This window comes from Oncorhynchus nerka, linkage group LG10 (genome assembly GCF_034236695.1).
Source record: "Oncorhynchus nerka isolate Pitt River linkage group LG10, Oner_Uvic_2.0, whole genome shotgun sequence".
Lineage (NCBI taxonomy): Eukaryota > Metazoa > Chordata > Actinopteri > Salmoniformes > Salmonidae > Oncorhynchus > Oncorhynchus nerka.
This window is the reverse complement of record NC_088405.1, coordinates 66,182,591-66,196,948: the sequence shown is the minus strand read 5'-3', so window position 1 is coordinate 66,196,948 and position 14,358 is coordinate 66,182,591. Positions and strand designations below refer to the sequence as shown.

General features: G+C 40.6%; 1 protein-coding gene across 1 annotated transcript; it reads left to right on the top strand.

The window, feature by feature from the left end:
- Positions 1 to 9,607: 9,607 nt before the first annotated feature.
- Positions 9,608 to 14,321, top strand: LOC115135872 (collagenase 3-like). The gene is made up of 10 exons (XM_029671027.2): positions 9,608 to 9,750; positions 10,112 to 10,356; positions 10,612 to 10,760; positions 12,099 to 12,227; positions 12,367 to 12,528; positions 12,707 to 12,842; positions 13,027 to 13,160; positions 13,411 to 13,570; positions 13,691 to 13,794; positions 13,912 to 14,321. The coding sequence occupies exons 1-10, from the start codon at positions 9,649 to 9,651 to the stop codon at positions 14,010 to 14,012; spliced, it is 1,422 nt and encodes a 473-aa protein (XP_029526887.1). The 5' UTR covers positions 9,608 to 9,648; the 3' UTR covers positions 14,013 to 14,321.
- The last annotated feature ends 37 nt before the right edge of the window (positions 14,322 to 14,358 follow it).

Here is a 14,358-nt window from a genome sequence, read left to right as displayed (position 1 = left end):
CGTCCCTCATCATAATTGGGAAATTTGTGAGTCATCCTCAGGGTACAAGGTCAGATTGTAAAAAGCAGACACCTATGGGGGATATGTAGAGACATGTCCAAAGTGATTTTTTGATTTTGACATGTGCGTACGTTCATAAAAGTGTTTGCTTAGTCATTGCAAACATTGTCATGCTCTGTCCCATTAACTGGAAACTATAGAGCATATCTAGAGCTAATATTAAAACTGCATAAAACTTTACTGTAAGTCGCTCTGGATAAGAGCGTCTGCTAAATGACTTAAATGTAAATGTAAATGAAGATTATGAAGCCTTCAGAAATACCCTTGTTAAGCCTACACAGATTGTTAATAAATAGTTTAGGACAAAATTACATATTATATACTACCATAACCATCTCTACCTATCATGTCCTTATTTACATCAACATTTATTGTGTTCCACAAGTCTAGTCATACATCAACCAATAGATTCTGGCAAATACAGCAGCAGCCAATTGGCTGCTATTGTACTAGACTCTGATATGGGAATGTATACTGTTCTGTATCTGCGAGCTAAAGCCTAATCTCACTCCCAAATCTCAGTTTTTACCCCATTATTATCCTGATAGCATACTTGTACAATGTTGCATACCTCTCTGTATGCTCATCCACAGATAACCACTTGTTAACATGTGGGTAGGTAAACCAATCATTTTGTGGTACCTTCACTACACCTGGAACATGTCTAGAGCTATTGCACTAGTCCTGTTGGGACAGGAGCTCTCAAACTGTCATGCCTGCTCCCGCTCCCCCTCTCTGACGCTCGAGGGCGTCAGGCTGTCCATCATTACGTACATCTGTCACTATCGTTACTCGCATCTGCGCTTCATTGAACTGACCTGGACTCCATCACTTTATTGATTGCCTCCTCTATATCTGTCTATTCCTCAGTTTGATCCCTGTGTCAGCATTAATGTCTTTACGTTTCCCTTGTCCAGACGCTGTCCGTGTTTTGCTTCATGTCTGTTATTTATTAAATATTCACTCCCTGTACTTGCTTCTCATCTCCCAGCGTCTGTCCTCACACAAACATAATTCACAGTATGATCTAGGTGGTCCCCTACTCCATACACTGTAGACACAGCACTGGAAAAGATGATAACCAAGAAAGAGAGCAATAGGCCTCGCCTCGGCAGAGTTTGAGTCGGTGGGACAACGTAAGGCAAGGGGACAACCTGGTTGACCGTCCAGGCTCTGATGCAGCCCTGCCTGATATTAACTTTTCCCCTCTGACCCCCAGGTCGATCCCCAGACAAAGACCCAGGGCGACCCCTGAGAGGACCATCAGATGCTGACCTGGAGTTTGCGGAGGTATTTATGAGAGGAGGCATAGGCTGTTACCCCTGGTAAGACAAGACTCTTAGACTTACTATTGCATTTTAGAGTGCTGCTACTAATGAGAGGTCAAGTTTGAGATGGTTTTATTGGCAGACTTTTAGAGGCTCCTACAAAGGCAGTGAGTGCAGCCTTGCTCAGGTGTGTTGCTGGTTCTACTGTTTGAACAAGCGCTATTCTTTAATAGGTTGACCCTATTATTTCAGAGGTGATCTTGTGATTGACTGGGCTGTAGTGGAGCGGGTCGAGAGTTTCAAGCTCCTTTGTGTCCACATCCCTAAACAAACTATCATGGTCCAAACACACCAAGGCAGGAGTGAAGAGTGCATGACAACACCTTTTCCCCGTCAGGAGACTGAAAAGATTTGGCATGGGTCCCCAGCTGCACCATTGAGAGCATCCTGATCGGTTGCATCAGCGCCAGGTATGGAAACTGCTTGGCATCCGACCGTAAGGCGCTACAGAGGGTAGTGTGTGCAGCCCAGTACATCACTGGGGCCAAGCTTCCTGCCATCCAGGACCTATGTAACTAGGCAGTGTCAGAGGAAGGCCCAAATAATTGTCAAAGACTCCAGTCACCCAAGTCATAGACTGTTCTCTCTGCTTCCGCACGGCAAGAGGTACTGGAGCGCCAAGTCTAGGTCCAAAAGGCTCCTGCTACATGCTGTTTATTATCTATGCATAGTCACTTTACCCCTACCTACATGTACAAATTACCTCGACTAACTTGTACCCCCGCACATTGGCTCGGTACCGGTGCCCCCTGTATATAGCTTCATTATTGTTAATTTATTGTGTTACTTTTTATTACATTTTTTACTTTAGTTTATTTAGTAAATATTTTCTTAACTCTATTTCTTGAACTGCATTGTTGGTTCAGAGCTTGTAAGTATTTCACGTTTGTATTTGGCGTGTGTGATAAATAGCATTTGATTTGATTTGATGCTGCAGATATAAGAACTGTGACAGCCAGTGTGATCTGGAGAGCATATGGCAGCAGTTTATATTTTGTTATTTTCCATCTTGCTCTACTTAACTTTTATTCGAACATATAACAAGGTGTGTTATGCTTCATTATGTTTGGCTTCAGGACATTTTTTACATCTGTGTCTTTGATTACAGTGGGAGCTGTGTACAGGTATCGTAACTGAACCTACTGAGAACAACCACAACTACAAGCTTACAGTCAAACTGCCTGACCATTCATTTAGGTGTTAAGTCCCCTATATACGGGACTTTGAGTGGTTCTGGATCGGTTCCGACTGATATTTTAGCTCTCTCAACATGAAAAGATACTAAATAATTTCACAGATTTGAAACAAGACCGCTTTCTGTTGGTCACAGACGGACAAAATGACTTAGTGCTTAAAGCTGAAGTAACGAGTCTACAAACATTTGATTGGTGTCTCTGCGCCACTCAGTGGATGTTGTCAATTATATGAAATGCTACCAATATTGTATAGTAAATCATTTAACATTTGATTGTTACTCTATTTAGAAAGCATGACAGTCTTTTCAAGCCCTATTCCACCACTTTTGTTGAATAGGAAAAAAAGTATATATGATATTTCATATTTTCATAACATTTTTACTATGTACTTGAGCTTGTGTCCTCAAAAGTGAATGCACATCAGCAATTTATATTTATTATTTTTAACTAGAATGGGGAGTTTCAGAGCTACGAGTGAGAAGCGCTACAGGTGAGAACAGCAACCCTGAGCTACAGGTGAGAACAGCAACCCTGAGCTACAGGTGAGAACAGCAACCCTGAGCTACAGGTGAGAACAGCAACCCTGAGCTACAGTGCCTGCCAGCTCTGTAAAAAAAAACGGTTCCCTCCCCTCACCCCGAGGATCTCTAGCTAACCTCCAGCCACGAGGTCCTCGCAGATCAGGAGAGCCTTCAGAGGGGTCTTGAAGATCTGAGCTAAGGTCATTCCCAGCCGGTTCCACCATCCACAGTGAAGTTGAGCTCTGTCTAGGGAGGCCAGCAGTGTGCCGTCTGTACATACAGTGTGCCGTCTGTACATACAGTGTGCTGTCTGTACATACAGTACACTATGGTATGTTTTCCTGGACACAGATTAAGCCTAGTCCTGGACTAAACAGCAAGTTATTCTTTGTTCTGGACTAGGCTTAGTCTCTGTCCTCAAAGCCCCTACATGTCTGATCCTGTCCTAGAGTCATGCATTGAATGCAACTACATTGCCTTAAGAAAGTATTCATACCCTTTGACTTATTCCACATTTTGTTAAGTTACAGCCTGAATTCAAAATTGACTAAAAAAAACAAAATCACACCCTTCTACACACAATACCCCATAATGACGAAGTGAAAACATGTTTTTAGACATTTTTTCAAACGTATTGAAAATAAAATACAGAAATATCTAATTAACTTAAGTATTCACATCCCTGACTCAATAGTTTGCAGAAGCACCTTTGGCGGCGATTATAGCTGTGAGTATTTCTGGGTAAGTCTCTAAGATCTTTACACACCTGGATTGTACAATATTTGCATATTATTCTTTTTAAATCTTCAAGCTCTGTCAAGTTGATTGTTCATCAATGCTAGACAGTCATTTTCAAGTATTGCCATAGATTTTCAAGCAGATTTAAGTCAAAACGGTAACTAGGCCAATATTCAATGTCATCTTGGTAAGCAACTCAAGTGTAGATTTGGCCTTGTGTTTTAGGTTATTGCCCTGCTGAAAGGTGAATTCGTATCCCAGTGTCTGTTGGAAAGCAGGCTGAAACAGGTTTTCATCTAGGATTTTGCCTGTGCTTATAGTTGTATTTTTTTTTATCCAAACAAACTCTTACAGTAAGTCCTTCCCGATGACAATCATATCCATAACATTATGCAGCCACCACCATGCTTGAAAATATGAAGAGTGCTTCTCAGCTCTGTGTTGTGTTGGATTTGCCTCAAACATAACACTTTGTATTCAGGACATTTTTTATTTATTTATTTCCCCTTTATTTAACCAGGTAGGCTAGTTGAGAACAAGTTCTCATTTACAGGGGCGGCAGCGTAGCCTAGTGGTTAGAGCGTTGGACTAGTAACCGGAAGGTTGCGAGTTCAAACCCCCGAGCTGACAAGGTACAAATCTGTCGTTCTGCCCCTGAACAGGCAGTTAACCCACTGTTCCCAGGCCGTCATTGAAAATAAGAATGTGTTCTTAACTGACTGGTTAAATAAAGGTTAAAAAAAAAAAAAAAAAAAAAAAATTTAAAACTTGGACCTGGCCAAGATACAGAGTTACACATGGAATAAACAATAAACAAGCCAATAACACAATAAACAAGTCAATGACACAGTAGGAAAAAAAGAAAGTCTATATACAGTGTGTGCAAAAGGCATGAGGAGGTAGGCAATAAATAGGCCATAGGAGCAACTAATTACAATTTAGCAGATTAACACTGGAGTGATAAATGAGCAGATGATGATGTGCAAGTAGAGATACTGGTGTGCAAAATAGTAGAAAAGTAAATAAAAACACTATGGGGATGAGGTAGGTAGATTGGGTGGGCTATTTACAGATGGACTATGTACAGCTTGCAGCCATCGGTTAGCTGCTCAGATAGCAGATGTTTAAAGTTGATTTCTTTGCCACATTTTGTGCAGTATTATTTAAAAGCCTTGTTGCAAACAGGATGCATCCTCAGTTTTCTCTTATCTCTTACTCTTCTTTGTGAGGTATTGAAAAACCTACCTGGTCTTTTATGGTTAAATCTGTGCTTGATATTCACTACTCCATTGATGGACCTTACAGATAATTGTATGTGTGAGGTACAGAGATGGGGTAGTAATTTAAAATGATATTAACCACTATTATTGAACACTGAATGAATCCATTTAACTTATTATGCCATTTGTTAAGCACATGTATACTCCTGAAGTTATTCAGGCATGCCATAACAAAGGGGTTGAATACTTATTGACTCAAGACATTTCAGCTTTACATTTTTTTATTCATTTCAAAAATGTTCTACAAACACATTTCCACTTTGACATTATTGGGTATTGTGTGTAGATCAGTGACACCAAATCTAAATGTAATCCATTTTAAATTCAGGCTGTAACACAACAAAATGTGGAAAATGTAAAGGGGTGTTGTCACGTTCTGACCTTTATTTCCTTTGTTTTGTCTTTATTTAGTATGGTCAGGGCGCGAGTTGGGGTGGGCAGTCTGTGTTTGTTTTTCTATGGTGGTTTTTGTGTTCAGCCTAGTATGGTCCTCAATCAGAGGCAGGTGTCGTTAGTTGTCTCTGATTGAGAATCATACTTAGGTAGCCTGGGTTTCACTGTTGGTTTGTGGGTGTTTGTTTCCGTGTGAGTGTTTGTCGCCACACGGTACTGTTTCGGTTTTCGTTGTCATCACATCGTTTATTGTTTTGTATTTCAGTGTTCAGTTAGTTTTTAATAAATCGTCATGAACACTTACCACGCCGCATCTTGGTCCGATCCTTACTCCTCTTCAGACGAAGAGGAAATCTGCCGTTACAGGTGTGAATACTTTCTGAAGGCACAATACTGTATATAAGGGTGGGGTGTGTGAGGAATTTTGTTAAGAAGTTTGAGTTCTAGACCATAAGCATGGCTCTCCTTTTGATGGAAATTCAGAAACTATTCAGACCCCTTTACTTTTTTCACATTTTGTGACAGTACAGCCTTATTCTAAAACACCCAGTTACCCATAATGACAAAGCAAAAACAGATTTTTAGAAATGTTTGCAAATAAAATAAAATAAAATATCACATTTACATAAATATTGAGACCCTTTACTCAGTACTTTGTTGAAGCACCTTTGGCAGCGATTAGTCTCGAGTCTTCATGGGTTGGACGCTAGAAGCTTTGCACACCTGTATTTGGGGAGTTTCTCCCATTCTTCTCTGCAGATCCTCAAGCTCTGTCAGATAGGATGGAGAGCGACGCTGCACAGCTATTTTCAGGTCTCTCCAGAGATGTTAAATCGGGTTCAAGTATGGGCTCTGGATGGGCCACTCAAGGACATTCAGAGACATGTCCTGAAGACATTTCTGTGTTGTCTTAGCTGTGTGCTTAGGATCGTTGTCCTGTTGGAAGGGGAACCTTCCAGTCTGAGGTGCTCTGGAGCAGGTTTTCATCAAGGATCTCTTTGTACTTTGCTCTGTTCATCTTTCTCTCGATCCTGACTAGTTTCCCCGTCCCTGCTGCTGAATAACATCCCCACAGCATGCTGCTGCCACCACCATGCTTCACCGTAGGGATGGTGGCAGTTTTCCTCCAGATGTGATGCTTGGCATTCAGGCCAAAGAGTTCAGTCTTGGTTTCATCAGACCAGAAAGGCTTCTTAACAGCTTCTACCCCCAAACCATAAGACTGCTGAACAGCTAATTAAATGGCTGACCTGACTATTTTTATTGACCCCCCTGTTTATTATCTATGCTTAGTCATGCTGATTAAGCAATTGGTTAACTTGTCTTTTTTACAGCGTACTGTGTATCATAACCTGAGGGCAGTTCTGATTCTGAATGATCTTCAGGTAGAATGTTATCACACTCCACATACTCAATTATCTGTTCTATTCCCAACAGAATTCAGCTACTTCTTCACGGGGAATGTAAAGTAGAAATATGACCCCAAACTCAAACATGTCACTGCCACAGGGCCTGCCAATGGGTTGTAGGAGTGTACAGGACAACTTAACAACAACACACTGAAGAGGGGAGATAGCAGAGTCATCTTCTGCTCAAAATCTCACACTCTCTCTTAACCCCAGAGACGGTTGTCCAAATTAGGGAAGACTCAATAGAGGAACCGAATCAGATGCATGAAAGAGATGTGTCATTTTGGTCTGGAAACAACCACAACAAGTTGGTTTACATCATTAAATAGACTCTGCAATGCCTTATTACAACTTTTAGCGATGAAACATTCTGTAAGCAGGATAGCTATTGAAATGCTTGGTTGAATTGACAGTATGCTGTCCGCTCAGGGAAGTGAAGAAAGGTGTTGCATGGTTATTTGATGTGACACAACCTGATAATGATGAAATGATATAATAAATAAAGTGTAATGCTATAAAAAAGTCTAATCAGGGTTAAACCAGATTACAAGAAGTCTAATAAAAAGTCTAAAAGCCCAGGAACTACTGTCTAGCATTGTTACACCTACTGCCTAATGATTACTGTGCATTTCCTCTGATATAAAACATTTATAAACTATACAATTATTATATATTGAGTGTGAAATGCTCTGTCAATATATGAAACAATAATTCCAATCTTGCGGGAAGCTTTCATCTAATGGAAGTAGCCTCCGGAAGTGTTTTGCCCTCATGAAGTTCACACCAAGCTATGGGATTGCTTGCTTGTGTCTGTGTCATTCATAGCACTAGAACCCCCCCCCAGGAAAAAATATATATACTTTGGGGAACCAGTTACCCATCGATATTGATTTAAAAAATAAATAAATGTATATCTGTCCTATAAACAGTGGCACTTGCCTCACCAGGAGCATTTGTTTTTGTTTTGTTTTTTTTCGGAAATGAGCAACCAGTGTCATGGTTAAAAAAAAAATCTTAGTACATACTGCTGTTCTATCACACATGCAATGATGTCTGTGTGAAAAAACATTGTTTGAAGAACATCTTGTAACAACAATGTTATTGTAATATTGCAAACGGATGTGTCAGTGTCACCGCTATGGATTACAGTTCAAGGTTGACTAATGCTATTGACTATCACAATTACCTGAGACCATTGAGTCATACAGTACAGTATGTGGGAAGGATAGTTCCTCTTGTTGCCCCATGTTGGAAGATTGCAGATGCTGACTGAAACATAAGGAGTATTTCTTCACAGCTGGATTGTGTACCAGGTAACAATGAATGAAATCCAACAGTGTTAAAATTACCTGGGTTGTTGACAGCCTAAGTGTCAACGTAACTTCATTATTTCATAGTTATGCTCCTGTAAGTTAGCTAAACTGCTCTAGACTATTTGAATCCTTATTTAAATGATTCACTGCATGTTTCTTTGCTGTAGGTAGTTGGCAGCATAACCCATAGTGACAGGACTGATGAGTAAAGGTTGGCATGCTACTAATTGAGAGTAGGCTACTACGAATCTGTGGGGTTGCCCTGGCGATGCCAACTTAGCGTGACTCTGTCTGTCTGTCTGACTGTCCTCAGCACTGCTTATTTAAAACCATTACCTTCACTTTACATACTCCATGGTCATAATCAGTTGTTCAGTTCATTATCGATGTGTCTATGTAAATTACAATAATGTATCTATTACACACATATTACACTAGAGGCCCAGAGGCTAGAGAAGAGGACCAGTAGCCGGAAGGTTTGAATCCCAGGCCGGGCATTAAAAATGAACTGACAACCAGAATGCACCTGGTATTAGATCTCCTCCTTAACCAACCATAGTTTAACCATAGTTTAACATACTTTAACCCAACCATAATGCCAGAGGCACTGCACTGCAGCTGACCCTGTGCTACTCCCAAAGTATGGTATTTTTCCACTTCTGATGGACTATAGTGCTACAGGTGGACGTTTCATGATAGGTGGACGTTTCATGATTGATGGGCATCATGGGTCGTTGCACTAAAGTAGTTTGGGGCCGGTGTCTGTGAAATGGGACAGTAGTCAACTAGCCAAGTCCATGGGCTGCATCGGTTTCCTCTCTCTTTCTTTTTAATAACCAAATATTATATTTACTTTTGTTTTGATAAATCAATGTCATATCACTCTTTTACACTTGACTTAATATGATGGAAATAATAGTTCCCTCCTATACATGCAATAACAAGTTTTTCTGAGAGAGTGGTACATTCTACAATCCTAAGTACACAAAGTGTTTTTCGCAATAACTTAGTAATTTAGAATGTGAAATACACAATAGATTGATGTCAGCAAGTAAGACAAATATAAATCAATTTACCAATTATTTAGAGGATATGACTATTGATAACACATTTATTTTTAGCTTGTTGAGCTTTATTTCTGTGTCTGAATACAGTTTTGTGGCTATTTTTTTCTTCCAATTTATAGTACATTACAGTACATTGTGAAAAGTAATTACGATTAAGGCAGTGTTTTTGTCTGTCATAATGTATTTGGTGTCTGTCATCACCTTGATTTCCTTCCTCTTGTTTGATGAGTGTTTTACCAGTGATGACTCACTGACATTGCTCAACTCTCCGGGCTTTGAGCGTATATAAGACGTCTCCTGGCCACAAACCACACAAAGAAGACACTCTTGAGGAAGAAGCATCATGAAGACTTTCAATCTGTGCTTACTACTAATCAACCTGGCAATAGTGGTTCACTCTTTGCCAATCTCGCCACCTAGTGAAGAAGATGAAGCCCTTGCAGAGGTATGCTACTTGTCACATCTTTTGCTAGAAGGGCCTATATGGGTTTTCCAACTGAAATGATTGTGATGGAACAGATTTGTACATGTAACTTCATATGGCTTGGTCAGTTTGTTATTGTAAAAGAGAATGTTGATAATAAAAATACATTGGACTTAGTTGTGTTGAACTATTGATGTGCAAGAACTATTGAAATACTTGCTTAGTTAGATGCTATACTCATAACACAGTAAAGTCATTGTTTATTTTAACACTTGTTGTGTGAGCCTTGTACACCTACCATAGGATATTATATTCATAACTGTAGTAAAGGTCACCATAATGTACTATCATATTAACATCATGCTTGCTGTGTTTTCTGTAGACGTACCTGAAGAGGTTTTTTAACCTGACAGAGGAGACGGGTCCTGCGTTCAAACGGGGGCCCAGCCAGCGGAGCAGGAAGGTCAGCGAGATGCAAAGTTTCTTTGGCCTCCAGGTGACAGGAACCTTGGACGCTGAGACTGTGACGATGATGAAGAAGCCACGCTGTGGGGTACCTGATGTCCAACTCAGCCGCTTCACCACCTTCGACAATCGCAAGTGGCAGACCAACCAGGTTACCTACAGGTGAGAGGAGTGAGAAAGACTCATTTGACCATGGTGAATTTATGCTAAGAAAAAATAAGGCTTAGCATTTAGTTATGTGCGTTTATTAATCAGGTGGTCTTTAAACTTTGAGAAAAACATAAAGGCAAGTATCCACTTAGTGTGGATAATAATGTTTTTGTATTTGCGAACATCAAGTTATGTACAGAGACAGTGATGATAGCCCTTTGAGGAATGTTTTTCTAATGTTGACTGTTGGTGTATTGTGTTCTTCAGGATTGAGAACTACACCCCTGACATGACTGTGGCTGAGGTGGACAACTCCATAGATAGAGCACTGCAGGTGTGGGCCAAGTTCTCCCCCCTGAGGTTTACCCGCATCTACAGTGGCATCGCTGACATCATGATCTCATTCGGCACCAGAAGTAAGAAACTTTTATCCTACCTAACACAATGAAACAGAAAAATACTGCGAAACGTTTATTGTACATTATGATGCATTGCGGGAACATTTTGTGGGTGGGGAAGGAAATGCTATATTTCGAGTGGTACTGTAATTCCATTGCACAGAATACAGTACCAGACCGTATTTTTGGAGTGCCGAAAGCCTTTTGTCCACTCGTGAGTAAATGGCATTGTTGTCTGGCTCATTAACATATTTTGAGGTGTGCCTTGTAAGAGGCTATATTTGTTACACCCATTAGTGAGAATGCTGTACCAATTTAACTTGTATGTGGTAATAGTGCCCCATCAATTTACAATGTATAGGGGACAGATTGGAGTGGCAGCAAGTCTTAAACCTTTCATTGTCAACCTCAAATTACCTAGCAGCCAACCTGCTGGCACCAACCCCATGTAATTACAGCAAAATACAAACCTTACCTCCCCTAACTGAATATCATTCATTCATCCATTGCAGTATTGTACTGTGTGTAATTACACAGTACATGCTTTGATACTGTATTTAGATTACAGGTGATATATTGCAATATGAAATGCAGTAACTTACTAACCACTTGCTGCTCGTAAGTTACTGTCATATTCACAGCAACCCCTTTACAGTGTGCTATAATTAGCTAATAAGCTGATGTACCAAAATGTCATACTGTAGATGTTCACAAAGAATGTATCCATTTACAAAGGGAACATAAAGTACTGTATGTACTGTACAGTGCTTTGTTTTGAAAGACAGACGGTCACTTCAAAGGCTCTCAGGATGTTTTTGTATAGCAGAGTTAGAAATGGAGGGATGGAGGGAGATACCTGTAGGATCCACTGTTTACATTCCTCCTGTCAGAGTGTAGTGCAGGTATAGACCTATTCAGGGGCACCCTCCGCTACATGCCACTTACATAACCAACATCACCATCACTCACAAACACAGACATCCACAATGGTCTCGGTGGCATTCTGCTGCACTTTAATCTCTTTTACATGGTTTGATGTGCTGACAGAATGGAGAGACACCCAAATGCCACTCACATAACCATCATCACCACTCGTAATCTTAAACATATACATCCACAGTAGCATCAATATCATGTCACTGCTTGTCCCTCACTGTAATCCGTATTTACAGTTTGATGAGTTGAAGGGGTGTTATTAGAGCCACTCTGCCTTATTTCACCCTCTGAGGTGTTACGAAGTGTATCGGTTTTAAGAAACTAACATTCTATATAAATCATTTGAATATAAATGTTTATACAGTATGCATTTGTCCTTATCTCTGATGGCTCAAATAATGATTTCTCCTGTCTGTGTAGATCATGGTGATTCTTACCCCTTCGATGGCCCTGATGGCACCCTGGCCCATGCCTTCTCCCCCGGCGCTGACATTGGAGGAGATGCTCATTTTGACGATGACGAGTCCTTCAGCTTCAGCTCAACCAGAGGTGAGACCCTCTATCACAACAATATGTGGAACATGACTTCATTTACGCTGTTTCAATTGTACGACAGTCCTGACTGACATGTCATGATAATTGCCACAAAAGAGTAGAAGATCTGTAATTATGTATTGTCATCATAAAGGGTACAACCTGTTCTTGGTGGCTGCCCATGAGTTTGGCCATTCCCTCGGTCTCAGCCACTCCACCGACCCTGGAGCACTGATGTACCCAGTGTACAGCTACACAGACCCCAGCACCTTCTCTCTGCCCCGCGATGACGTCAACGGTATCCAGCACATCTATGGTCAGTATTCAATTATCTTTTCTCTTTCTGCCCAGTTTGCTTCAGCTTTATATTGCTAAATTCCACTTTGTTTGCTTTTGACTGATCAACAAAAAGGCTCAGGCCAAATCATTTATATAATTGATCTCCAAGTCATTTTATACTGGAACTTGAATTAATGAGTATCTGTGTCCTCCAGGTCCAAACACAGATGTGAACCCCAAACCAGACAAGCCAGATCCTACACCCCCTTCTACCCCTAATGCCTGTGACCCCACCCTAGTTTTGGATGCTGTCACCACTCTACGTGGGGAGAAGATGTTCTTCAAGGGCAGGTACAGCAAATCATGTAGCCTATCAAATGCTATCAAATGCTCAGTGCTATCAAATGTTCAGTGACTTATGGTAACCTACAGCTCAAAAAAAGTCAATGAATGACACAGTTTCCCAGGAAAACAGGTTTCCTGTTCATCTGTAATCAAGAGCTTTAACGTCCTGATGTCTTCCCTCCATCCTCAGGTTCTTCTGGCGTAGCTACTCTCAGAGCAGCAAACCACAACAGAGCCTCATCAAGAACTACTGGCCCGAACTCCCCGACAACATCAATGCTGCTTACGAGAGCCAGCTATCTGACAGAGTGTTCCTCTTCAAAGGTATGGCAGAGTCACCAAATGCTTCAAATTAGTCCTGGTATGGCTGTAGTCTCCATAAATTGTCTAGAGACATATCAGAGCTAGCCTCATACACTACAGTGGCTTGCATTACTATTCACCCCCCCAAAGTCAATACTTTGTAGAGCCACCTTTTGCAGCAATTACAGCTGCAAGTCTCTATAAGCTGGCACTATGGCTGTAATGAATACTGTGTGAATATGTCTCAGCAATACATTCTCTGTCCCTGCAGATAGTCAGGTCTGGGCTCTCTACGGCTATGACATCGTCCCCGGTTATCCCAGAAACCTGAAGAGCTTGGGCCTGCCCAGTACCGTGAATAAAGTTGACGCCGCCCTGTACGATGTAGATTCTCGCAAGACCTTGTTCTTCGTTGATGACAACTACTACAGGTTAGTGGAGTCTGTTTAATCATTACAAGTTATTGCATTTGTATTCATTTTTCTATGTACTGTGTATTGCCATTAGATGTCAAGAGTATCACAATCTCACTAATATTTCTGTTACCGTAGTTACGACGAGGCAATGAAAAGGATGGACAAAGGTTTCCCCAAGCGTGTGGATGAAGGGTTCCCAGGCATGACAAGCAAAGTGACTGCAGCCTTCCAAGTCCGAGGTGAGTGTGATACAGCATCTAAACACATTACAAGCATATGGAAATGAACAATGTTGATTCAACCAGTATGTGCCCAGTAGGATGTATCTAACCTCTCTACCCTCTATGGTTTTACAGGCTTTACCTATCTCTATAGTGGCTCCTATATGTTTGAGTACAGCATGAGGACCAGGAGACAGCTACGCGTGCTAGGAAACAACTACTTCCTGCCCTGTTAGAACATCGACACTCATGAGCCGTTTAAAGTAGCAGCCATGAACAACAATGAATGCAGCCAAATATTTTTTTTATAATATATAATATAGTTGTTGTAACTTTGAGATTTTAAAGATTTGTTTTCTAGTAAATATTTTTGTCACGTCTATTTAAATATCTATTCAAATATCTATTCATGCATCTCAATTATTTGATATGTTTCTTGATTAAATTGTAACCTAAATAATCTGAAAACATGAATGTATTGAATGAAGGCCAAACAAGTTTTTACACTTTGCATATTCAAATAAATTCCAAGTTTTTTATTGAGATTTTTTTTAAACCTTTTACTGTGGTGTACTTATGGTG

Coding starts and splice junctions, on each gene's coding strand:
- LOC115135872 (XM_029671027.2), top strand. CDS start 9,649: ATGAAGACTTTCAATCTGTGCTTACTACTAATCAACCTGGCAATAGTG. Junction 12,843..13,026: donor AAGATGTTCTTCAAGGGCAG/GTACAGCAAATC, acceptor CTCCATCCTCAG/GTTCTTCTGGCGTAGCTACT. Junction 13,795..13,911: donor TGCAGCCTTCCAAGTCCGAG/GTGAGTGTGATA, acceptor ATGGTTTTACAG/GCTTTACCTATCTCTATAGT.